Source organism: Hemitrygon akajei, chromosome 9 (assembly GCF_048418815.1).
Source record: "Hemitrygon akajei chromosome 9, sHemAka1.3, whole genome shotgun sequence".
Taxonomy (NCBI): Eukaryota; Metazoa; Chordata; class Chondrichthyes; order Myliobatiformes; family Dasyatidae; genus Hemitrygon; species Hemitrygon akajei.
The window spans coordinates 119842793-119869753 of NC_133132.1; the positions used below are offsets into that span (position 1 = coordinate 119842793).

The following is a 26961-nucleotide window of genomic DNA, read 5'->3' on the forward strand; positions in this document are numbered from 1 at the left end:
ATGTGAAATTTTTGTGGACCATTTTTTTCAGTTCTAGTGGTTGATGATAAACCTGTTGTCTCTATTAATAATCTTCACCTTCATTCTTGCATGCTTTCAATCCCTTAGTTTTTATTGGGGCAAGTTGTGACATTGCACCCAGATCAATACCTCATCACTGCCATCATCACTTGAGTCACCAGAGGTCTCTGTTGAGTCAGTATTATGTTAATTTTGGAGTTCCCAAGGTGGCGCTGTTCCTGGGGGCTATTCAGTGTTGACTGCATTCCAGCATAAGTGATATCACTGTTAACACTGCCCACTGAAGTTCTTTACTGTGTCTCGCAATTTTGTTTCAGACTGTCTTGTAACTTGTACAGCTACTTTCATCAAGGATATCATAGTGTTTCCTCACTCATTCAGTTAACAAGGAGATTCATCCACTAGACTTTTTACTGTCTATCATACTGTTCCTCCAGCAAGTTGCACATTTCTTCCTTTTCCTCCCAATGAATTAGTTAGATTATGTACTTGCTCAGTGCTCACGTCACCATGATTTAGTTCACTTTGATTTTCTAAATCAGCACATTCATGTTTAGATTAATTTGGTTGATCTCATAGCTCAGCATGCTTACGTTTTATTAGCTTTGCTGATACTGTTAGCGTCCAGCTAAGTTTTTTGTCTCTGGGCAGCATTTTCTGAATCTTTCTCCATATCTTCTCAACTTTGCCCATTGTTTTATGTATGATTTTAATGAGGACTCTTCATTTTAGACGTCAATCAGAATTGTTAGGAACTATATGACCCGAAACATTAGAGAGTATAGCATGAAGATCAATAGTACTTATAACCCAAAAATCAATGGAGTTGATCTAATTTATTTTTACTGAGCCAACCCAGAATACTTAGTGCAGATCTGCCACTCATAACAAAGTAAAAGTAAGTTTTGTTCTCACTCTTAAACTCCCTTTAGGTGGTGTACTAAAGCAAAATCAGACAATTTCTCTGACATTTCTGGAATGGAGGATGTTTTACCTCATTAGGTGTGCACTGAAAGTCCCTTCCTCATCCAAAGAATTTTTGTTTCGAGCTCTCTTTTCATGACTATCCTGCTGACTACACCAAAAATTGCAAGATCTGGTGATGTTTTGATCCCTGTGTTCTTTTAGAAGCACAGGAATGAGTGAAAACTTGTTGATACACGATCATTTATTTGAAGTTTAAAGAAACAAACATACAGAGTATGTGAAACTAAATAAAAGAAATAAGGTGAAGACAAGGGCAAGATGGTGATTTTTTGCAGAGACTGACACTTGTATATTGCGTTGAGGCAAATTCCTGAGATAAGCGAAGGGCCAATTAAAAGACACAGTCACAGAACGTGTGTCATGTGCTAACACAGCCAATGGGAAAAAAAATTCAACCACGAGGAAATCTGCAGATGCTGGAAATTCAAGCAACACACACAAAATGCTGGTGGAATGCAGCAGGGTGGCAACATCTATAAGAAGAAGTACAGTCGACTTTTCAGGCGGAGACCCTTTATCAGGACATTTTGTGTGTTGCAATGAAAAAATGCTATATGGCTTTGGAAACAAGCACCACAGATTGTGAAAAATACAGGCTAAAAATGTTAGTTAAAAACTACAATTTTAATCTTGCATTAATGCCTTGCATTAATAAGGCATTAAAAAACCTCATTCCAACAGTTAACTGATTCAAACAGTTATATATATAAGCTATCTTATGTATTTATATTTATTATGTTTTTATAATAATGTTTTTTGTGCTGCTTTGGATTTAGAGTAACAATTATTTTTGTTCTCCTTTACATGAGTACTAGAAATGACATTAAAGGATCTTGAATCTTGAATTTGCAGTACAAAGATTGAAAAGGAGAAAAAAGAGCATGCTAAACAACATGGTATGATTCGTACAGAAATAAGTGGAGCAGAAATTGCTGAAGAAATGGAAAAAGAGCGGAGATTTTTCCAATTACAGATGTGTGAGGTAAGTATAATTATTATGTATATTCAGGATATATAATTATGTAATTATTAGCCTTCATTGAACATGGCTACCCATGTTATTGGAATCAGACTTAATATCATTGGCATATATCATGAAATTCATACTTTCATGCCAGCAATACAGAATAAACTATAAATTTACAATACAGGTTTGCCCCGCTAGCCGAAGGTGGAGCGTTCCTATGAAACATACAGATTTGTATGCTGAAATGTCATAAAGTGAATAAGCAATTAACATTTATTAACTTGGGAAAAATTTGTGAGTGTTTCCAGACCCAAAAATAACCTACAAAATCATGCCAAATAACACATAAAACCTAAAATAACAGTAACATATAGTAAAAGCAGGAATGATATGATAAGTACACAGCCTATATAAAGTAGAAATACTTTTCTGCAATCATTGCAGCACTGTCTAGCGTAGCGAGAATCTTACTACGTAGCGTATAATCTCACTACATAGCGCGACCGGAAGCACGCTCAGCAGAAGCACTCTCTCCAGTAACCTTTAAGCTATGAATAGCTATGAAGCTATTAAGCTATGCCAAATCATACTAAATAACACATAAAAATACACAGCCTATATAAAGTAGAAATAATGTATTTACAGTGTAGTTTCACTTGCCGGAATTGGGAAGACAGCGAGCACACTGATGATGGTGTGTTAGGCTGAGTTGTCGGAGGTTGGGATGGTGGGAGGTACAGGAGACTGGGGTGTCATCTCATTGTCATCTGCATCCATCAGGGCAGGCAGGTCACCTTCTTCTATGTCTGCCTGCCTCGATGTCGAAGGTCAAGGTTCGTCGTCTGCTGTGGCTGATGTGGAAGGCTTGAAAAATGACAGTATGCTTGACTGCTTAGCCTCACACATTTTTCTATCATACAGTTCTTTGTAAGCACTCAAACCATCCTGCAAATATGTCTTAAACCTACGTACCCTTTCAAAATTAAAGTCATACTTTTCTGCAATCATTGCAGCATTGTCAATCAGAGCGAAAATGTCATACGTCAGTTCCTGGACGACTTCACTTTTGGGCCGTTCGCTACTGCGTTCTGTTTCAATTGTTATCCTTTCCTCTTGCAATTGCATCAGCTTTTCATCTGTCAGTTTCTTCTGTTGAAATAAATGTCTTGCTTGGCAATTTTTTCCAATAAATTGCAGTTTCAGCACAGTTAAACACTTGCTTATAAGAATAACCACCTTCTGTAATTATTTTCTTCAGTTCTGCTGGGAACTATTTGGCAGCTTCAGTATCAGCCGAAGCACTTTCTCCAGTAAACTTTAAGCTATGAAGCTGCCCTTGCCTCAGAAACTGATCAAACCACCCATGACCACCTTTAAATTCCACTTTCGCAACATTTTCATCACCATCGTCCAGTGCTTTCTGTTTTAGCTTATTAAAAAGAGTGACTAATTTCTCCTTAAGTATAAGGTAACTTAACGGAACACCATGCTCTTTTCACCCATCAATCCACTCAAGCAATAGACTTTCCATTTTATCCATTATTGGATGCTGACTAAGAGAGACCACTCTGCTACAAGCAGAACCAACAGTAACATCGGCAGCTTTCAAGATTCTTTCTGTGTGTAAATAATGAGAATGGTGGACACAGGCAAGTTCAACGCGGGGACAATGTCCTTACTTCATTCACCATGATCGAAACGCTTAATTATGTCTAGTTTTGCGCTAAGTGTAACATCCTTACGAGCTCTTTTAGGCTTTTCCGATACCTTAGAACTCATCTTGCTAATGGATGCACAAAATAAATCGACATAAAGCACAGATACTCACAGGCACGTGTTTAAGCAATGCTGGCTAGAATGCAGTTCCGGGGGAGGAGCTTGGCTGCTCGGCACGTGCTGCCTTTTTTCGTGTGCTACCTTTTTTTGTAACTGAAAACACCTTCTATTAGCGAAAACAGGTAACTATTGTAGGTCTTTTTTAACAGCAAAGTGTCTTAAAGCGAACGTTTGAAAAATGGGGGCCACCTGTATGTAGATTATATTAAAAATATAATTTACAAACTATTGCAAAAAGAAAGCAAAAAATGGTCAGATAGTGTTCATGGGTTCATTGCTCATTTCAAAAATCTGGTGGTGGAGGGGAAGAAGCTATTCTTGAAACATTGAGTGTGTGTCTACAGGCTACTGTACCTCCTCCTTAATGATAGCAATGGCAAAAGGTTGTGTCCTGGATGATGGATGCTTCCTTTCTGAGACATTGCCTTTTGAAGGTGTCCTAGATACTGTGGAAGCTAGTGCCTGTGACTGAGCTGGCTAAGTTTACAACTTTTACAACCTCCTGTACATTGACCCCCTCCATACCAGATTGTGATGCAAGTGGTTAGAATGCTCTTCAGTGTTTCCTTTTCGAATCATTGTACTTGGCAAAGTCACCTCCTGATTAAAAACAAAACATTTATTTTATAGCTTGTTTGCATGTGGAGACTGCGAGTGATGGAATCTGGAGCAAAAGACTCCTCTCAGCTTGTGTCTTAACACATACTCCCCCTCCCCTTCCCCCATCCCTACCAGGCTTGATTTCTCCAGCATTGCACCCCGCACTCCCCATTGTCTGCTTCCACTGATTGACTACCAGCCTGTGTTTCTGCGCTCCTACTCACTTTTGTATGCTATCTTCCCATTACCCTCATAATCTTGATGCAAATTCTTGACCTTAAACGTCGACCATCCCTTTGCCAACATGGATGTGATTTGACTCACTAAGTTTTTCCAGTGGTCTATTATTTGCCTAGCTGTGGGTATCTGGCTGCCTATCTCAGATGTAATGTTAACTTCAAACACAAACCGAAGTGTAGCCATTGACAGTTTCTTCACTTGGGTTTATTCCTGTTGCCAGTTCTTATTGGAGCTTACAGTGGGAATTTTGTGATTTTCTTTAGCTCTATATTTTCCTAAATTGTTTAAAAAAGAAAGAGTAACAATCCTTACTACAGTCAGCCCTCCTTATCCGCGAGTTCCGTATGCGCGAATTCAACCAACTGTGAATTGAGAATACCCAGAAGAGCTCTTCCAGCACTTGTTGTTCGAGCATGTACAGACTTTTTTCTCTTGTCATTATTCTCTAAACAATGCAGTATAACAACTATTTTACATAGCATTTACATTGTATTAGGTATTATAAGTAATCTAGAGATGATTTAAAGTATACGGGAGGATGTGTGTAGGTTAACGTGGATCGGGGTTGAAAAAAATCAGAAGTTCTCTTACTATGTAAGTCGGAACAGGTACATCTGGTATTATTTAGCATTAGTTAGTCAAATGTTTGTCTTAGTATATAGTAGTGGTCACCAACCTTTCTAAGCCCAAGATCCCCTACCTCGGCCTTAGTGAAAGGCAAGATCGACTCCAGATCAATTAGTTACACGCATGCGCACCGGGGCAGAAAAATACCGGAAGTAAAACCCCGCAAACCGGAAGTAGAAATACTGTATAAACACCAGGAGTAACCACCCTTTTTTGCACCGCGGACCGGTTTAATATTGACAATATTCTTGCGCACCGGCCAACGGGGGGGGGGGGGAAGGGGGGGTGTTAAACACGACTGGAATACAGCGATACTCGAAGCAGGTTCCTTATGTCCAGTCTATTCCGCAATTTAGTTTTCGTGGCTCTCGGCACTTAGCTTCTGTCCCACTCGCTCATGATTTTTCCGCTGAAAAAACTCAACGGGTTTGTTTCTAAGTGCAGGGTGTTTGGACTCAAGGTGCTGAAGCAGTTTTGAGGGCTTCATTGCCTCATTAGACAGCCTCCCAGCCCGAACTCCAGCCTCCCGCCCTCCAGCCGCCAGCTGCCTTGGCCAGGTGCAGCTGGTCATGGGTGGGGTGAGAGGTCAGGGCCAGAGGTCCCCATGCTGGGGCTGCGGCGGTCGCAATCTGGAAAGAGCGAACCGACTGAGCAAGGAGTGCGACAGGGTGCTCGCCTGCCACCTTTATAGGATCTATCGGCTGACAAAAGTTTGTTTCAGTAGATCGCAGTGAGGTAGCTGCTCTGATACTTACAAAACCCTGAGCCCGAATTAGGTCGTCTGCGAATATTTTAGCACCGGGTTCCCCACGAACATTCGGTGTGGTAAATTCGGTGCGGTGCCCATCTGTCCGCGCTCCAGGCCGGTAGCAACGGCACTTCCCGCCGTCTGCACAAGGGTGTCACTGCGTTTAGGCGACTGATGACCTTGCGTGGGTTCAAGTTCAACAGTGAGCGTGACAGGGACTGAGGAAAGGCGCAGCTGACTGACATCGTTTCCTCGCGGCCCGGTGGTTGGGGACCACTGAAATACACTGTGTAGTGCGGGGGAGCTACACGCATGCACACTGGGCAGAAAGAACGGAACTAAAACCCCACAACCTGGAAACAATCTCTCAACAGTATTTGTATATTTAGTTTTCTTTTTTTTTTCGGGATCTACTGGGAAAGTCTCAAAGATCGACCAGTCGATTGCGATCGACGGGTTGGTGACCACTAGTATATAGTATATATTTTACCTTTCTGTGCATATAAAACGCTTAAGAATGTATGTTTCAGCGCCGGGCTCGGAAAGTTCCTGAGTTCGATCCAGTGACAGACAATTTCCGAGCGCGCTCTTCTTCCGTGCCGGGTTGATGTGGAGGATCAAAAACCCAAAACCCAATAATTAAACCACTGCGTTGCTTAGTAATAATTGTAGTTTTCATTGAGGCAGGGCCTTTCTCACTTTATCCTTTAAAATTGTTCCGATTGTAGTCTAACGCTTTTCCAATGACCGATGGTGTTCACCTCTCTCCGATCGCTTTATTATTTCCACTTTATTTTCAATCGTGATCATGATTATTTTCATGAACAGAAGCACTGCAGATTCAGAGCTTGGCCGCCGTGTCCTAATGTCCACTGCACTGAGACAGGTTAAATAAGGTCTGGGGTTCTGCTTGGTTCTAAGGTCCACCACATTGAGACAGGTTGAATAAGGGACTTGAGCATCCACATTTTTTGGTATCCGCGAGGGGTCCCGGAACCAATCCCTCAAGGATAAGGAGGGCCAACTGTACTCTGAAAATCAGAATATGAATTCAACAGTCATAATAGCTTTACATCGTCTTATGAAAGGAAAAAATAACTGACAAAACTAGTAAGAGCTTTTGAGGATAGTTTTTCACAAGTAATCTGAAAGGTGGTTACACTTAGTGAGGCTTTGGAGTGGATTTAGCAACATATCCACAAGTATGGTGCATGGTTAAAGGAAACAAAATAGAGAATGGGTAATTTGGGCCATAAATGGGCCATTCTCTTTCTGATAAACTGTTACTGGTTTATTAGATTGTGGTATAAGAACAGGCTAACATTTCCAGGCAACACACACAAAATGCTGGAGGAACTCAGTTGGCCAGGCAGCATTTATGGAAAAGAATACAGTCAATGTTTTGGACTGATACTGTTCATCAGGTCTGGGGGGAAAAGGGATGAGAAGTCAGAGCCAGAAAGTGGGGGAGGGGAGAAAAACCATGAGGTGATAGGTGAAACTGGGAGGGGGGGGAGTGCTGAAGTAAAGAGCTGGGAAGTTGATCAGTGAAAGAGATAACAGGGCTGGAGAAGGGAGAATCTGATAGGGGAGGGCAGAAAGCCATGGAAGAAAGAGAAGGGGGAGGAGCACCAAAGAGAGATGAATGGCAGGTAAGGAGATAAGGTGACAAGGGGAATGGGAAATGGTGAAGGGGTGGAAATGGGCCTTTACCTGAAGTTCAAGAAATTGATGTTCATGGCCATCAGGTTGGAGGCTACCCAGACGGAGTATAAACTGTTGCTTCTCCAACTTGAGTGAGGCCTCATCATGACAGTAGAGGAGGCCATAGACTGACATGTCAGAATTAGAAGTGGAATTAAAATGGGTGCCCACTAGGAGATCTGGTAGGTGCTCTGCAAAGCGGTCTCCCAATCTGCATTGAGTCTCCCCAATATACAGGAGGGCACACCAGGAGCACTGGATACAGTAGATGACCCCAGCATGCTCTTAGGTGAAGTGACACCTCACCTGGAAGCACTATTTGGGGCCCTAATTTTGCAAAGCTGGAAAAGGAAGTGAGTTATGTTCTGAGTGTATAAAAGGATATCCTCTGGTTAAGTAGTAATTGGTGTATGAAAATCATACAATTATTTACATTGTTTAGAAGAATAGTAATAGAGAACGAGGTGAGGCGCGGGTTTAAACTAAAGTTGCGGGGGATGGGATCCAGAGCGCCAGGGCAGATAGTTGAGAGATTGTGGAGACAGATGTTGTTAAGACCTCAGACTAATGGCCTGAGCTACGTATATTTTAATGCAAGAGTATTGTAGGAAAGGCAGATGAACTCGGCATAGATCAACACCTGAAATTATGATATTGTAGCCATTAATGAGAATTGGTTGCAGGAGGGGCAGGACTGGCAGCTCAGTGTTCTGGGGTTCCATTGTTTTTGATGCGACAGAGCAGGAGGGATTATAGGAGGAGGGGTGGCGTTACTAGTCAAGAAAATTGGCATGGCAGTGCTCATTCAGGACAGACTGGAGAACTCATCTAGTAAGATGTTATGGATGGAACTAAGGAATAAGAGAGGTATGACCACATTAGTGGGGCTCTGTTATAGACGACCTGACAGTCTGAGGAATTTAGAGAAACAAATTTGTAGAGCAATTGCAGACTGTTGCAAGAAATATAAGGTTGTTATAGCAGATGATTTTAACTTTCCACATACTGGGACTCCCATACAGTAAAAGGATTAGATGGGATGGAGTTTGTCAAATGTGTTCAGGACAGTTATCTTAATCAGTACATTGAAGTACCAATGAGAGAGTTTGTGACACTTGATCTGCTATTTAGGAATGAGACAGGGCAGGTGACAGAAGTTTGTAGGTGTAAGCACTATGCATCTAGTGATCACAATGTCATTAGTTTCAAAGTCAGCATGCAAAAACATAGGTCTGGTCTGTGGCTGAGATTCTAAATTGGAGAAAGGACAATTTTGATGGTATCAGAAAGGATCTGTCAAGTATGGAATAGGACAGGCTGTTTTCTGGCAAAGGTAAGCTTGGTAAGTGGGAGGCCTTCAAAAGTGAAATTTTGAAGGTACTAAGTTTATACGTGCCTGTCAGAATAAAAGGCAAAGATAACAGGTTTAGAAAACATTAGCTTTCAAGAGATATTGAGACCCTAGTTCAGAGTAAAAATGAGTTGCCTTGCAGATATAGGCAGGTAGGAACAAATAAGGTGCTTATGTAGTATAGGAAATAGAAGAGAACACTTGAAGAAATCAGAATGACTAATAGAAGGTATGCAGTTACCCTAGTAGATGTTGGGAAGGAGAATCCTAAGTGCCTATTTCTGTGCTGTGTTTTTCTATGACTTTATGATTAATGGTTTTTAATGTTGAAAAACTAGTAAATATTTATGAACAAACATTTTGGTGTGCTGGTGCATGATGGAACAACATACAGATAAATATTTAGGAAGGCCTGTGGTATGTCAGTTTTATTACTTGGGTATTGGAATACAAAAGCAAAGGTAAGTTACAGGGCTATGGTGAGATCTTATTCAGGTATATAGTAAACAGTACTGGATCAGTGCAATCTGGATTGACTGGATGTATTCTTGGATGAGGATCTACAAGAAGGAAAGTGGGTAAGATTTGCTAATATCCAGTGGAATTTAGACGGATCAATGATGTCTATCATTGAGACATATTTTGAGATCTTGAAGGTTTTTGCTCTAGTCCAAAGATTGATAACCTTTGGAACATAGACTCAGGAAAAAGTATTGGTCATTTGTGAGTTTAGGATTAAGAAGAAAGAAAATTTGTTTGCACTCTGCTGTCTGTCAGTATATTGCTCTATCTTAGTGATTGAAATAGATGTATGTGTACTGGTGTACGTGTTACATCAGTTATTTAAATTGGGAACTTGGCATGGGTAAGAGTGAAATTATTGTAAATTTTTTACATGTTTGCTGTACTGGTAAAGAATGGGTGTAGATTTTCATATCAGTCATGTTGATAGCTCATGATTCCTATAAACTAATAAATACACACACACATTTTGTACTGACGCATGGTACTTTGAATCTCTTGAGAAATTTATTTGCTAGTATTGTTCATTGTGAATATTTTAAATGCATAATTACCACTTCCTGCAGTCTCATGCTGTTCCTCAAGAATGTTGTTACATTGGATATATTCTTGCCTACAGAGTGATTTTTCAGCTTAAAAGTTGCTCTTTTCTTTCACAGTATTTGCTTAAGGTCAATGAGATCAAGATTAAGAAAGGTGTTGATTTACTGCAGAATCTCATTAAATACTTCCATGCACAATGCAAGTAAGTTTTTGAATGCTATTAAAGTTTGTACTGCATTTATTTTTAAAAGTAAATGACATTGTTATAGGCTGAAGTTTTGATCAATTTATTCAATGTATTTCAGTTTCACTGTTTATTATCAGCTTTTTTCAGGATGGCTTGAAGGCTGTAGAAGGTTTAAAACCCTCCATGGAAAAGTTGGCGACAGATTTGCATGCTGTAAGTCTAATTATTACTGAGAATGCAACTACGTTCTACGTTTCACAGACAATATGAAGGAATGCAAATTTCTGTTTTCAGTTTTATTAGAATAAAACCAAGATGTGCAGCTCTTAGGTTTGATTTTTTTTCTTTCTCCTTTGAGTCCACTGGTACATGTTAGGCTAATATTTTGGTCTTGGTATTGACCTGTATGTATTGAACTAGAAGGCAGAAAGAAACATACCCTTGGATGCCATACAATACTTTCCTTTGGAAGCTAGTTTAGGAGTTTTGGAATCAGATCACATTTAGTTGTTTCCCCTCTGTGGTCATGTACTTGCTGATGATGTTTATGTCTGGATATTCTGCCATTAATGCGTTAAACAAAAGTTAAGCATGTAATTTTTCACACCTAATTCTTTCATGTAAGCTTGTAAATGAAGCATAGAAGTAGGGGTGGGAAGAGGGAGCATAATAATGATGCAAATAAAAAGCTTTGTGTGAGTAAAATTTAAAATAGGTTGAATTAAAGAGGGATATAAGAAGTTGGTAAAGGATCTACTGAAAGTCTTTTGACTTCTGCAAAAGATATTACATCACTTCAGTACATTTTCACAAGACTGAAGGGGAAATTGGATTGAGAAGTTGACGTAGAATACAATTCTAAAGACTTCAGAGATGCAGGTAAGAATTTTCAGAAAAGTGACAAGGCAGACCAGCATTCAACCATCAACTTTTACTACAGCATCACAGTGCGTGATTGTGGAGACAGTTTATGTTTCAAGGTTTTGACACTGTTTACAGAGACTACCTCCAGGTGGCCGTCGCCATGGTTGAATGTGACATATTATAGACTGAAGCCTGATGATTACTGGATGCATTGCGTCCTATAGTTTTTGAGAAAAGTGTGGCTACAGAAACAGAACAGATAGCACAAGGCACATAAAATTACTTTTAATACTGGAAGGCATCGTTGTCAGGAGCGGCTACATGCCAAAACAGTACGGAAAGCCCACCATGCAACAGCTGCTCCAGCATCTCTTCCCTTGGAGCTGCAACAAGCAGACCATTGTATGAGGACCTGGTCTGCGTAACAACTGAGGCCAAATAGTGTCTCTCCCTGCCCACACCCCTGCCCCGGTATCAGTCTTGCAGTATAGATAAAGGAATCGGTGGATATTCATGGATTTGGATTTTCAGAAGGGCTTTGACGAGGTGCCTCACATGAGGCTGCTAAACAAGATAAGAACCCAGGGTATTACAGGAAATTTACTAGCATGGATAGAGTATTGGTTGATTTGCAGGAGGCAGTAGAGGGAATAAAGGGATTATTTTTGGATTGGATGCTGATGACTAGTGGTGTTCCACAGGGGTCTGTATTGGGACTGCTTCCTTTTACATTGAATATCAACAATTTGGAGGATAAGACCATAAGATATAGGAGTAGAATTAGGCCATTTGAAACCATTGAGCCTGCTGCACCATTTCACCATGGCTGATCCATTTTACCTCTTGGGCTAAATTTCCTGCTTTCTCCCCATATCCCTTCATCCCCAGACCAATCAAGAATCCATCAACCTCTGCCTTTAATTTACCCAATGACTTGGCCTCCACAGCCACCTGTGGCAACAAATCCCACAGATTCACCACTCGCTGGCTAAAGAAAATTCCTTCACATCCCCATTCTACAAGGTCGCCACTCCACACTGAGGCTGTGACCTCTGGCCTTAGACTCTCCCACCATTAGGAAACATCCTAAGGTTGACACAAAGGATGGGAGTATAGTGGATAGTGTGGAGGGCTGTCAGAGGTTATAGTGGGACATTGATAGGATGCAAAACTGGGATGAGAAGTGGCAGGTGAAGTTCAACCCAGATAAGTGTGAGGTGATTCATTTTGGTAGGTCAAATATGATGGCAGAATATAGTATTAATAATAAGACTCTCGGAGTGTGGAGGATCAGAGGGATCTTGGGGAAAATGAGGGTTATAGGTAATCCTAGTAATTTCTAAGGTAGGGATGTGTTCAGCACAACTTTGTGGGCCGAAGGGCCTGTATTATGCTGTAAGTTTTCTATGTTTTTTTTCTATGAAAGTGCATGCCATACACTTCCCAACACCATATTCCATCTGCCACTCCTTTGTCCATTTTCTAAATCTAAGTCTCTCTGTAGCCTCTCTACTTCCTCAAAACTACCTGCCCCTCCACCTATCTTTGTATCATCAACAATCTTTGCCACAAAGATATCAATTCCATCATTCAAGTCATTGACGTTTAAAGTAAAAAGAAGCAGTCCCAACACAGATCCCTGGTGAACACCACTAGAGACTGGCAGCCAACCAGAAAAGGCTCCTTTCATTCCCCCTCTTTGCCTCCTTCAATCAGCCAACACTCTATCCATGCTAATGTCTTTTCAGTAATACCACGGGCTCTTAATTTATTAAGCAGCCTCGTGTGTAGCACCTTGTCAAAAGCCTTCTGAGAATCCACATACACAGCATCAAATGATTCTCCTTTGTCTATCCTACTTGTTGTTTCTTCAATGAATTACCACAGGTTTGTCAGGCAAGATTTTCCCTTCAGTAAACCATGCTGACTTCAGCGTATTTTATCATGCGCCTCCATGCTTAAAGATCAATTCCAACATCATCTCAAAGAATCAGAATCAGCTTTATTATCACTGGCATGTGTTATGGAATTTGTTAACTTAGCGGCAGCAGTTCAATGCAATACATAATATAGAAGAAGGAAAAAATAAATAAGTGTATCAATTACAGTATATGTATATTGAATAGATTAAAAATCATGCAAACAACAGAAATAATATATATTTTAAAAGGAGGTAGTGTTCAAGGGTTCAACGTCCATTTAGGAATCAGATGGCGGAGGGGAAGAAGCTGTTCCTGAATCGCTGAGTGTGTGCCTTCAGGCTTCTGTACCTCCTACCTGATGGTAACAGTGAGAAAAGGGCCTTCTCTGGGTGCTGGAGGTCCTTAATAATGGACACTGCCTTCCTGAGATACCTCTCCTTGAAGATGTCCTGTGTGCTTTGCAGGCTAGTACCCAAGATGGAGTCGACTAAATTTACAACCCTCTGCAGCTTCTTTCAGTCCTGTGCAGTAGCCCCCTCCCCCCATGCCAGACAGTAATGCAGCCTGTCAGAATGCTCTCTATGTTACATCTATAGAAGTTTTTAAGTGTTTTTGTTGACGTGCCAAGTCTCTTCAAACTGCTCATGAAGTATAGTTGTTGTCTTGCCTTCTTTATAACTACATCGATATGTTGAGACCAAGTTAGGTCCTCAGAGATCTTGACACCCAGGAACTTGAAACTGCTCACTCTCTCTACTTCTGATCCCTCTATGAGGATTGGTATGTGTTCCTTTGTCTTACCCTTCCTGAAGTCCACAGTCAGCTCTTTCATCTTACCGATGCTGAGTGCCAGGTTGTTGCTGCGGCAACCATTTGCTGACAGTGGTTGTATTGTCAGCAAATTTATAGATGGTATTTGAACTATGCCTAGCCACACAATCATGGGTATAGAGAGAATAGAGCAGTGGGCTAAGCACATACTCCTGAAGTGCACCAGTGTTGATCATCAGTATGGAGGAGATATTATCACCAATCTGCACAGATTGTGGTCTTCCGGTTAGGAAGTCATGGATCTAATTTGACAAGGTTTGACAAACCTTATTGAATTTTTTGAAGTAGTTACGAGGAATGTTGACGAGGGTAAGGCAGTGGATGTAGTCTATATGGACTTCAGCAAGGCCTTTGACAAAGTTCCACATGGAAGGTTAGTTAAGAAGGTTCAGTCGTTAGGTATTAATGCTGGAGTAATAAAATGGATTCAACAGTGGCTAGATGGGAGATGCCAGAGAGTAGTGGTGGATAATTGTTTATCGGGATGGAGGCCGGTGACTAGCGGGGTGCCTCAGGGATCTGTTTTGGGCCCAATGTTGTTTGTAATATACATAAATGATCTGGATGATGGGGTGGTAAATTGGATTAGTAAGTATGCTGATGATACTAAGGTAGGAGGTGTTGTGGATAATGAGGAGGGTTTTCAAAGCTTGCAGGGAGATTTATGCCGGTTAGAAGAATGGGCTGAACGTTGGCAGATGGAGTTTAATGCTGAGAAGTGTGAGGTTCTACATTTTGGCAGGAATAATCCAAATAGAACATACAGGGTAAATGGTAGGGCATTGAGGAATGCAGTGGAACAGAGAGATCTAGGAATAACAGTGCATAGTTCCCTGAAGGTGGAGTCTCATGTAGATAGGGTGGTGAAGAAGGCTTTTGGAACGCTGGCCTTTATAAATCAGAGCATTGAGTACAGAAGTTGGGATGTAATGTTAAAATTGTACAAGGCATTGGTAAGGCCAAATTTGGAATATTGTGTACAGTTCTGGTCACCGAATTATAGGAAAGATATCAATAAATTAGAGAGAGTGCAGAGACGATTTACTAGGATGTTACCTGGGTTTCAGCACTTAAGTTACAGAGAAAGGTTGAACAAGTTAGGTCTCTATTCATTGGAGCGTAGAAGGTTGAGGGGGGATTTGATCGAGGTATTTAAAATGTTGAGAGGGATAGATAGAGTTGACGTGAATAGGCTGTTTCCATTGAGAGTAGGGGAGATTCAAACGAGAGGACATGATTTGAGAGTTAGGGGGCAAAAGTTTAAGGGAAACACGAGGGGGTATTTCTTTACTCAGAGAGTGATAGCTGTGTGGAATGAGCTTCCTGTAGAAGTAGTAGAGGCCAGTTCAGTTGTGTCATTTAAGGTAAAATTGGATAGGTATATGGATAGGAAAGGAGTGGAGGGTTATGGGCTGAGTGCGGGTAGGTGGGACTAGGTGAGATTAAGAGTTCGGCACGGACTAGGAGGGCCGGAATGGCCTGTTTCCGTGCTGTGATTGTTATATGGTTATATGGTTAATTGCAGAGAGAGGTACAGAGGCTCAGGTTCTACAACTTCTCAATCAGGATTGTGGGAATTATAGTATTAAATGCTAGGGTATAGTTGATGAAAAGCATCCTGACACAGGTGCTTACATAGGTAAGAATAACTGGCCTATAATTTCCTTTCTTCCTTGAAGAGCGGAGTGAACATTTGCAATTTTTCATTCCTCCAGAACAATGCCAGAATCAATTGATACTTTAAAGATCGTTATTAATGCCTCCACAATCTCTTCATGTACCTCTTTCAGAACCCTATGGTGTATATATATCTGGTCCAGGGTGACCTATCTACCTAAAGACCTTTCAGTTTCTCAAGAACCTTCTCCCTAGTAATGGCAACTTCACACACTTGACATTTCCTTAACACACCTGAATTTTCAGCATTCTGCTCATGTCTTCCGCCGTGAAGACCGTTGCAAAATACTTTTTCAGTTTGTCGCCATTTCCTTTTTCTCCCATTGCTACCTCTCCAGCATCATTTTCCAATGGTCCGATATTCATTCTTACCTCTCTTTAACAGTTTATGCTTCTGAAGAATCTTTTGGTATTCTCTTTAATATTAGTGGCTAGCTTACTTTTGTATCCCATCTTTTCCTTAATGATCTTTTTAGTTGCCTTCTGTTGGTTTTAAAAAACTTCCCAATCCTCTAATATCCCACTATTTTTTGTTCTATTATACAGTATGTCCTCTGGTTGGCTTTTATGTTGGCTTTAACTACAGTACTCCTATTTGCCTCAGTTGTGTCATCTTGCCTTTAGATACTTCTTCCTCTTTGGAACGTATAAATCCTGTGACTTCTCTAATGCTTCCAGATGTTTCAACCATTGCTGCTCTGCTGTCATGCTTGCCAGTGTTCTTTTCCAGTCAATTTTGGCCAGCTTCTCTCTCATACCTCTAATTCCCTTTACTCCACTGTAATACTGATACATCTGACCTTAGTTTCTCCTCAGATCTCTGGGTAAATTCGATCATATCACGATCACTGTTCCCAAAGGATTCCTTTATCTTAAGCTCTCTAATTAATTCAGGTGCATTGCAAAGCACCCAGTGCAGAATAGCTAATTCCCTAGTGGGCTCAACCACAAACTGCTCTAAAAGGCATTTTGTCAGCATTGTAGAAACTCCCTCTCTTGGGATCCAGGTCATACCCGATTTTCCCAATCTACTTGCATTTTGAAATTCCCGCATGACTATTGTAACAGTGCCCTTTTGGCATGTGTATTCTTTCTTCCATTGTAATTTGTAGACCATATCCTTACTACTGCTTGGGGGGGGTCTATATATAACTCCCCTCCGGGTCTTTTTACACTTGCAGTTCCTTAGTTCTACCCGCAACCATTCAACACCTTTTGACCCTATGTCACCTCTTTCTAATGATGTTTTTGCCAGCAGAGCCACGCCATCTCCTTTGCCTAACCATCTGTCCTTTCAATATGTTGTGTATCTTTGGATGTTAAGCTCCCACCTATAATCTGCTTTCAGCCAAGATTCAGTGATGCCCACATGTCAATCTGTAACTGTGCCTCAAGTTCACTTACCTTATTCTGCATACTACACGCTTTCAAATATGACACCTTCAGTCCTGTGTTAACCCTTTTGGATTTTTATTCAACTTTTACATTCCAGCTCATCCTGTTGACTGCAATTTTGTCCTATCATCAGCTTTTCCTTGCTCGCAGTCTCATTACACTGTCTCCCCCTTTAGAATGCCATGAACCTGATTCAAAACAGCCTTGACTTTGGAATCTGAGAGGCAGCATATCATCCGGGTATCTTTATCGCATCCAAAGAATCTCATTTCTGATCATCTGACTATGGTATCTCCTATCACCACTGCAGTGCTCTTCACCTTCTCTTCTGGCCACAGCTCCAGACTCGGTGCTAGAGACCCGGTAACTGCAGCTTCGCCCTGGTGGGTCATCTCCCTCAATGGTATCTAAAATGGTATATTTATTATTGAGGAGAATGGCCACAAGGGCACTCTGCCCTAGTTGTGTATTCCCTCCTTTCTCCTGACAGTTACCCAGTTTTCTGCCTCCTGCAACCTAGAAGTGACTACCTTCCTGTAGCTCCTACCTATCACCTCCTCATTCTCTTCTGTGAACCAGAAGTCATTGATCTCCACCTCTAGTTCCTTAATACGTTCTCTGAAGAACAGCAGCTCAGTGCACCTGGTGCAGATGTGTTATCTGGGAGACTAAAGGTCTCCCTGAATTATCGCATCTCAGGCTACATCCGCACTAGACCGGATAATTTTGAAAAAGCTGGTTTCACGTAAAAACGATAGACGTCCACACCAAGCGTTTTTGAAAATATCTCCATCCACATTAAAACGGGTATTTTGGTGTATCTCCTCCTACTGGGCGTGCGCAGGACACATCTACAGAAAACAGCGACATGTTTGGTGTCGAATCTCACTGTGAAAGACTTGGTGCGCGTTTGTCCAATTACAGACTAGAAAAACTTAATTGCCAAATAATGGACAGCTGTTGGCTCTCGCGCAGGAGGACTTAAAACTAAAAAAAAATACTGGAGCGTATGGAGGCAACCGACGGAGTTCACGGACAGTATGACCCAGCTGACGACGAAGATTGAAAAACTGACTAACTTTGTTGCATTAATAAAGCACCTTGTTAAATGTATAAAACATGTCTGCATCAGTGTTATCTTGTATTTCTATACAATGTTACATTAGGCTGTTAGACATCTATTGTCAGAGAAGTACTTGCATAAATAGGTAAACCGCCTTCATACAAGCAAGGACAGAAAACAGGGCAAAGTGAGTACAGTATACTTATATCTTCAGTAAGTTATGGGTCAAAGTATTTGGTGAGTACATTTCTAACTCTTCTGGCTTCAGTCTCATTGCCGTCTGTTCTGAAATTGTTAGGTTGCGTTCAAGAAAACAATGAAATAGCACGTTGCCGTCTGACAGTGTTTTCAGAAGTCTCCGGTTACCCCGTCTACACTGATCTGCCCGAGCAGCGTTTTTAAAAATACCCACCCTAGAAAGCGCTAACCAGAAGCCATGAATGGAGGTGCGTGCGCTACTGAGGACCCGTGACTCCGCCTTCAGAGCAGGCAACAAGGCAGCCAAACAACAGTGAGGGCCAAACTGTCCCGGGCCATCAGAGAGGCAAAGCGTGCACGCGCCCAGCGAATCCACAGCCACTTCCAGGACAGCGGTGACACGCGGCGCATGTGGAAAGACATTCAGGACATCACCAACTACAGGACATTACCTGACTCTGCGGGTGATGCCTCCCTCCCAGATGCATTGAACAACTTCTACGCTCGTATTGAGGTGAAAAATGACGTGGCGGCGAGGAAGTCCACCCCTCCTCCAAATGACCAGGTGCTGTGTCTCACCGTGGCCGATGTGAGGAGAACCCTGTGCAGGGTCAAGTCACGGAAGGCTGCTGGACCAGACAATATTCCTGGCAGAGTGCTTAGAGGATGTTCTCACTGACATCTTCAACAGCACTGTCGTTCCAACGTACTTCAAGGCCGCCACCATCGTCCCCGTTCCAAAGAAGTCTTCAGTGTCCTGCCTCAATGACTACCGTCCCGTTGCACTCACGTCCATCATCATGAAGTGTTTTGAGAGGCTCGTCATGAGGCACATTAAGGCCCTGCTGCCCCCCTCATTGGACGCCCTGCAGTTTGCGTACCATCCCAACCATTCAACAGACAGTGATGGAGTGCCATCACCCTCCTCCTGGCCCTCACCCAACTGGACAAAAAAGACACATACGTTCAAATGCTGTTCATAGACTTCAGTTCAGCATTCAACACAATCATTCCTCAGAAACCAATTGGAAAGCTGAGCCTACTGGGCCTGAACACCTCCCTCTGCAACTGGATACTAGACTTCCTGACTGGGAGACCTCAGTCAGTCCAGATTGAAAGGAGCATCTCCAATACCATCACATTGAGCACGGGGGCCCCCCAGGGATGTGTGCTCAGTACACTGCTGTTCACTCTGCTGACACACGACTGTGCTGCTACACACAGCTCGAACCACATCATCAAGTTTGCCGATGACACGACCGTGGTGGGTCTCATCAGCAAGAACGATGAGACAGCATACAGAGAGGAGGTGCAGTAGCTAATGGATGTGCAGAGACAATAACCTGTCTCTGAATGTGAACAAAACAAAAGAGATGGTTGTTGACTTCAGGAGGGTACGGAGCAACTACTCTCCGCTGACATCGGCGGCTCCTCGGTAGAGATCGTTAAGAGCACCAGATTTCTTGGTGTTCACCTGGCGGAGAATCTCACCTGGTCCCTCAATACCAGCTCCATAGCAAAGGGAGCCCAGCAGCGTCTCTACTTTTTGTGAAGGCTGAGGAAAGTCCATCCACCGCACCTCTTCCTCATCACATTCTACGGAGGTTGTATTGAGAGCATCCTGAGCAGCTGCATCACTGCCTGGTTCGGAAGTTGCACCATCTCAGATCGCAAGACCCTGCAGCGGATAGTGAGGTCAGCTGAGAAGATCATCGGGGTCTCTCTTCCCGCCATTACAGACATTTATACTACACGCTGCATCCGCAAAGGAAACAGCATTATGAAGGACCCCAAGCACCCCTCATACGAACTCTTCTCCCTCCTGCCATCTGGGAAAAAGCACCGAAGCATTTGGGCTCTCATGACCAGACTATGTAACAATTTCTTTCCCCAAGGCATCAGACTCCTCAATACCCAGAGCCTGGACTGACACCAACTTACTGCCTTCTACTGTGCCTATTGTCTTGTTTATTATTTATTGTAATGCCTGCACTGTTCTGTGTACTTTATGCAGTCCTGGGCAGGTCTGTAGTCTAGTGTAGTTTTTTGTGTTGTTTTTACGTAGTTCAGTCTAGTTTTTGTACTGTTTCATGTATCACCATAGTCCTGAAAAATGTCTCGGTTTTACTGTGTACTGTACCAGCAGTTATGGTCGAAATGACAATAAAAAGTGACTTGACCTAGTCATCTCAAGACCTACAAGTGACCAGGTCAATAACCAGGAGAAGAATCGTACTCAATTACTAGTGATCGCTAATGAATGATGATTCAGGGGGGTTCTGTACATCTCATGATCATAATGTGATAGTTGGGCCAGGGCAACTGGAACAATGAGTGCCTTATGAGGTTTAACCACTTGGATTATGCTGAAACTTATTCCTTTTTGATGGACTGACTTGGGAAAATACCAACATTTTCACATTCACCCAAGTGTATCAAAGCAGTCAGCTGAAGAAATTGAAAAAAGATTCAATGGAACTTGATTGGTTAAACCCATAATTAGACACTCATTATGTTTCTAAACAAATAAATGCTAATAAGTCTACATTTAAGAATTGTGATTTCCCTTCTGCCATCGTCAATGATGCCCTCACCCGCATCTCCTCCATTTCCCGCACTTCGGCCCTCACCTCATCCTCCCGTCACCACAACAGGGACCGTGTTCCCTTTGTCCTCACCTACCACCCCACCAGCTTCCGGATCCAGCATATTATCCTCCGCAACTTCCGCCACCTTCAACAGGACCCCACCACTAAGCACATCTTTCCCTCTCTACCTCTCTCTGCTTTTCGCAAGGATCATTCCCTCCGCGACGGCCTGGTCCACACGTCCCTCCCCATAGATCTCCCACCTGGTACTTATCCCTGCAAGCGTAAGTGCTACACCTGTCCCTACACCTCCTCTCTTACCACCATTCAGTGCCCCAAACAGTCCTTCCAGGTGAGGCAACACTTGACTTCTGAGTCTGTTAGGGTCAACTATTGCATCCGGTGCTCCCATTGCGGCGGCCTCTACATTGGAGAGACCCGACACAGATTGGGGGACTGCTTCGTTGAGCACCTCCACTCCGTCCGCCATAACAGACAGGATCTCCCGGTTGCCACCCACTTCAACTCTGCTTCACATTCCCATTCAGATATGTCCATACATGGCCTCCTCTACTGCCATGATGAGGCCAGACTCAGGTTGGAGGAGCAATACCTCATATACCGTCTGGGTAGTCTCCAGCCACTTGGTATGAACATTGAATTCTCCAACTTCCAGTAATTCCCTCCCTCTCCCTTTCCCCATCCCATTTTCACTCTGCCTCCTCTTCCAGCTGCCTATCACCTCTCTCATGATTCTGCCTTCTTCTACTACCCATAGTGTTTTCCCCTTACATTCCTTCTTCACCTTTCCTGCCAATCCCCTCCCTGCTTCCCCTCCCCCACCCTTTGATCTTTCCTCTGATTGGTTTTTCACCTGACACCCACCAGCTTTCTCCTTCCCACCCTCCCCCCACCTTCTCTATGGGGCCCCTGCCCCCTCCTTCTTCACTCCTGATGAAGGGTCTCGGCCCAAAATGTTGACTGCTCATTTCAACGGATGCTGCCCAACCTGCTGAGTTCCTCCAGCGTGTTGTACGTGTTGATTTGACCACAGCATCTGCAGTGTACTTTGAGTTTACATTTTTATTAGTTACTGTGAGTATTGTGAACATAGTTTTAATCATTTCTGATTGTGCATGACTATATTTTCCACGACTACTTTTGGAGTTTAACCAAATAACACTGTGAAACTATTTAGAACTGCTTCTTGTTTTTCATCCTGTGAGAATTACAGTACCTAATTAAGATATAATCTCACAAATTTTTCTTTTGCTGATCTTTTGTAATGCTATTTTCATCTTTTTTTAGTAAGCCATTCATTAGTATTACCTTAAGAATACTGGTGATTTGCTTAATTTAGCAAATAAGCTACTAGAAATGCTACTACATTTTGCACATTAAGTCTTAAGAATTTCTTGAATTTCCTGTTTGTCAAGCAGCTTCTACCCAAGGGCAGTTTGCACAGCAATAGACACAGGCATTCAATCATATTAGAAATTTGTAGGGGGAGCATTTCCAGTTAGTTTGTCTATTTTTGCTATTTATGTATAACTGAGTATTTTATTGATAGTTTGTTGACTAAATTAGGTAAATCTTGTTATCTGTAGATTTATTGAAAAAGAATATTACAACACATTAGACCATTCAATCCATCATATGTTCACTGACTTTGTGACTTTCCAAATAATCTTATCTGTATTTTTTTAAAAACATGGTTCCATTTTTTTTCTTTCATTTGTCCTTTTGTCTAATTCCATTGAATGAGCAGGCCTTGCAAATGCATGAGAGGACCTATTTCCTTTTGCAGTCAGTTCTCCCTTTTTACCACATCTACACTCTGTAAGCTTGGCCTTGGATTTCAGATATGATTCCTATTTGACAAATGACATTGTTAGTAATGGTGTTCAGCTATTTGGCATCTGGATGAAATATTTAGTGGAATGTGCCCAAACTTAAATGTGAAATGAAAAGAGGAGGGGTGGAAAAAGAACCATTTTCATATATTCAATTATTTTTTTGGATGTTGCATTACTGGACATTTGTGGAATGTCTTGAGTATATATCAATTTCCCTTGTCCCGCTTTTGTGGAATGTCTTGAGTATATATCAATTTCCCTTGTCCCGCTTTTTGACTGACTGAAGTTAAGTAAGGATACTTAATAAAGAGATTTTTTTCATTATTATCATCCCATCAATGAAACTGCATAAGTGTTCTATGTGTGAATATATGCTAAGTGGGTAATATAGGAGAATAGCACTTTCTTGTCTTTTTTTCTTAATTTTGTACCTATTGGGCGCAACTAGTTTTGCTCTCTGAAATATGACTATATAGATTTTATTTCCAGATCAAGCAGGTGCAAGATGAAGAAAGAAAACAGCTTGTTCAGCTTCGGGATGTACTTAAAGCAGGACTTCAGGTTGAACAAAAAGAGGTGAGTAGTATTTCTAGTGCCATAATGCTGGTGCATAATGTTATACCAGTATTGAAAAGCAATAATTTCTGTTGGTGTTTTGTCAATTTATTCTTTACAGTCAGAGAACAAGTTTTTGTAAATAGCCATGATGGATACAGATGATTATTAGACAGGCTGTGGCTTGAAATGCTTTATTACTTTCATCAACCTGACTCCAAAACAATAATGTCAATCTAAATGTTGTCATAAGACAATCAGTGGCGAGGCTGTCTGAAGCTCCAAAGTTAGTACTTTTTGAACAGTACCTTACAGGCAGACTGTCAACAACTTGCCTACAGGAGTAGCAAACAGTCCATGGCTTATGAGCTGCCCTGAAGTATGCCATAATTGGCAGTTGCAAAGAAATGCATTGATTCTCTGCCATGAAGAGCTAGGACTGATTTAGTGAGAATGACTACAAGCTAATCAGTTGTAAATGTAAGATGCAAGTTCTTAGTGAGACTGGAAAATGTGAATCACTTCTCAAATATTAGGAGCCATATCTTGATGAAGACAGACGCCAGTGGTGAAATTCAGCACTGCATCAGTTGATGAGCCTACAGTTCCAGAGGTCCACTGGAAAATCATTGACCTAAAGACAGATGAACTGAGAGGGCACAAGGCTCAGCAATGGCATTATATGCTCACATTCTTAAAAGATGGTAAAGCCATCTATAGCTCAAGTACTGCTTCCCCAGTGAAAACCAAAAATGGGATTGAACACCTTTGATTCAAGTTGTCAATGCTTGCTGGAAAGAATGCTTCAAAGAATTCCTCAACTAGTTTTTAATATTAGTGCCCTTGATTCCTTCTCTCAGCAGTTTATTTCTAACTGATAGGAAATTGAAAAACCTTATCACATCCAAAAAATTGTGCATTGGAAGAACACTGTACCCTGCTAAGATTCTAAGAAGCTTAAGTATCAAATCTATAATCGCATATTACACATCTGAAAAGAGTAAGGTATGACAAAGATTATCCTTCAGAAAGGAGAGGAGGATGACTGGTAACTACAGAGAGGTTTCTACAGGGGAATGTTGTCACAAGAGTCTGCCTCTTCGTTGGTTATGTGGAACAGTCTATGCTCCAAACCTATACTGGTACTGCTGCCCAACTTTTCCTTCGCTACATTGATGACTACATTGGTGCTGCTTCCTGCACCCATGCTGAGCTTGACAATTTCATCGACTTTGCCTCTAACTTCCACCCAGCCCTCAAATTCACTTGGTCCATCTCAGACACTTCTCTCCCCTTTCTCAACCTTTTGGTCTCCATCTCTGGAGACGGACTGTTCACTGACATCTTCTATAAACCCGCTGACTCTCATAACTACCTCAACTATACCTCTTCCCACCCTGCCACATGCAAAAATGCTATTCCCTATTCCCAGTTCCTCCGTCTCTGCTGCATCTGCTCCCAGGATGAGGCTTTCCGTTCCAGGACATCTCAAATATCCCCTTTCTTTAAGGATCGTGGTTTCCCTTCTGCCATCATCAATGATGCCCTCACCCGCATCTCCTCCATTTCCCGCACTTCGGCCCTCACGCCATCCTCCCGTCACCACAACAGGGATGGAGTTCCTCTTGTCCTCAACTACCTCCCCACCAGCCTCCGGATCCAGCATATTATCCTCCACAACTTCTGCCACCTTCAACAGGACCCCACCACTAAGCACATCTTTCTCTCTCTACCCCTCCTCTGCTTTCCGCAGGGATCGTTCCCTCTGTGACTCCCTGGTCCACATGTCCCTGTGCCCACGGATCTCCCACCTGGCACTTATCCCTGCAAGTGTATGTGCTACATCTCTTCTCTTATCACCATTCAGGGCCCCAAACAGTCCTTCCAGATGAGGCAACACTTCACTTGTGAGTCTGTTGGGGTCATCTGTTGCATTCGGTGCAGCCTCTTTTACATCACTGAGACCTGACGCAGATTGGGGGACTGCTTCGTCAAGCTCCTCCGCTCCGTCCACCACAAGACAGGATCTCCTGGTTGCCACCCACTTAAACTCTGCTTCACGTTCCCATTCAGATATGTCCATACATGGCCTCCTGTACTGACATGATGAGGCCAAACTCAGGTTGGAGGAGCATACCGTATACCGTCTGGGTAATCTCCAGCCCCTTGGCATGAACATTGAATTCACCAACTTCTGGTAATTCCCTCCCCCTCCCTTCCCCCATCCCAGTTTCACTCTGCCTCCTCCTCTAGCTGCCTATCATCTCCCTCATGGTCCTGCCTCCTCCTTTACCTTTCCTACTTATCCCCTCCCCCACCCCTTGATCTTTTCCCTTACTGGTTTTCCACCTGGCACCTACCAGCCTTCTTCCCACCCTCCCCCCACCTTCTTTATAGGGCCCCTGCCCCCTCCCTCTTCAGTCCTGACGAAGGGCCTTGGCCTGAAATGTTGACTGTTCGTTTCCACAGATGCTGCCTGACCTGCTGAGTTCCTCCAGCGTGTTGTACGTGTCTCTTTCTGAAGCAGCTTCTCCAGTGGCTGAAAATCTGGTTTCCAAATTACATTATGAATTTTGTCCATCTTGAGACATGCTGGTCATGATCTTGACTGCACAATGACTTTTTTTAAATAAATGGATTGTTAAGTATCAGCCTTTTTCAAATATGCCAAAGTATTTGCTTCATCTTTCAAGACTGATTATGGAATACCCTGCTCAAATTCAACTGCCAGCAGAAATCCACCTCTTTCTTATGTTTGCACCATGATATGGTTTCTAACAGAGCCATAAGAACATAAGAAATAGGTGCAGGAGTAGGCCATCTGGCCCGTCGAGTCTGCTGTGTGATCCAATAAGATCATGGCTGATCTGGCCATGGACTCATCTACACCTACCTGCCATTTCCCTATAACCCTTAATTCCACTACTATGCAAGAATCTATCCAACCTAGTCTTAAATATATTTACTGAGGTAGCCTCCACTGCTTCATTGGGCAGAGAATTCCACAGATTCACCACCCTCTGGGAATAGCAGTTCCTCCTCATCTCAGTCCTAAAGCTACTCCCCCAAATCATGAGGCTATGTCCCCTAGTTCTAGTCTCACCTATCAGTGGAAAGAACTTTCCTGCCTCTATCTTGTCTATCCCTTTCAGAATTTTATGTTTCTATAAGATCTCCAATCATTCTTCTGCATTCCAGTGAATACAGTTCCAGTCGACTCAATCTCTTTTCATAGTCTAACCCCCTCATCTCTGAAATCAGCCTGGTGAGCCTCATCTGCACTGCCTCCAAAGCCAGTATTTCCTTCCTCAAGTAAAGAGACCAGAACTGCACACAGTACCCTGTACAGTTGCAACATAGCCTCCTTGCTCTTAAAATCAGTTCCTCTAGCAATGAAGGCCAGCATCCCATTTGCTTTCTTGAAAGCCTGCTGCACCTGCAAACCAGCCTTTCGTGAGTTATACACGAGCACTCCCAAGGCCCTCTGCACAGCAGCAGGCTGCAGTTTTTTACCATTTAAATAATAATCTTCTCTTCCATTTTTCCTTCCAAAGTGGATGACCTCGCATTTACCAACATTGTACTCCATGTGCCAGACCATTGCCCACTCACTTAACCTATCTGAATCTTTCTGCAGACTCTCCATATCTTCTGCACTCTTGCTTTTCCACTGAATTTA

At 42.4% G+C, this 26961-nt stretch overlaps 1 protein-coding gene across 1 annotated transcript in view; it reads left to right on the top strand.

Moving 5' to 3' along the window:
• asap2a (ArfGAP with SH3 domain, ankyrin repeat and PH domain 2a) overlaps window positions 1–26961 on the top strand; it is a 229521-nt gene that overhangs the window by 124964 nt on the left and 77596 nt on the right. The window contains exons 6-9 of the mRNA XM_073056879.1: window positions 1861–1990; window positions 10263–10348; window positions 10471–10546; window positions 23217–23303. Of these exons, the coding sequence (XP_072912980.1) occupies window positions 1861–1990; window positions 10263–10348; window positions 10471–10546; window positions 23217–23303 (379 nt within the window). The remainder of the gene's footprint in view (window positions 1–1860; window positions 1991–10262; window positions 10349–10470; window positions 10547–23216; window positions 23304–26961) is intronic.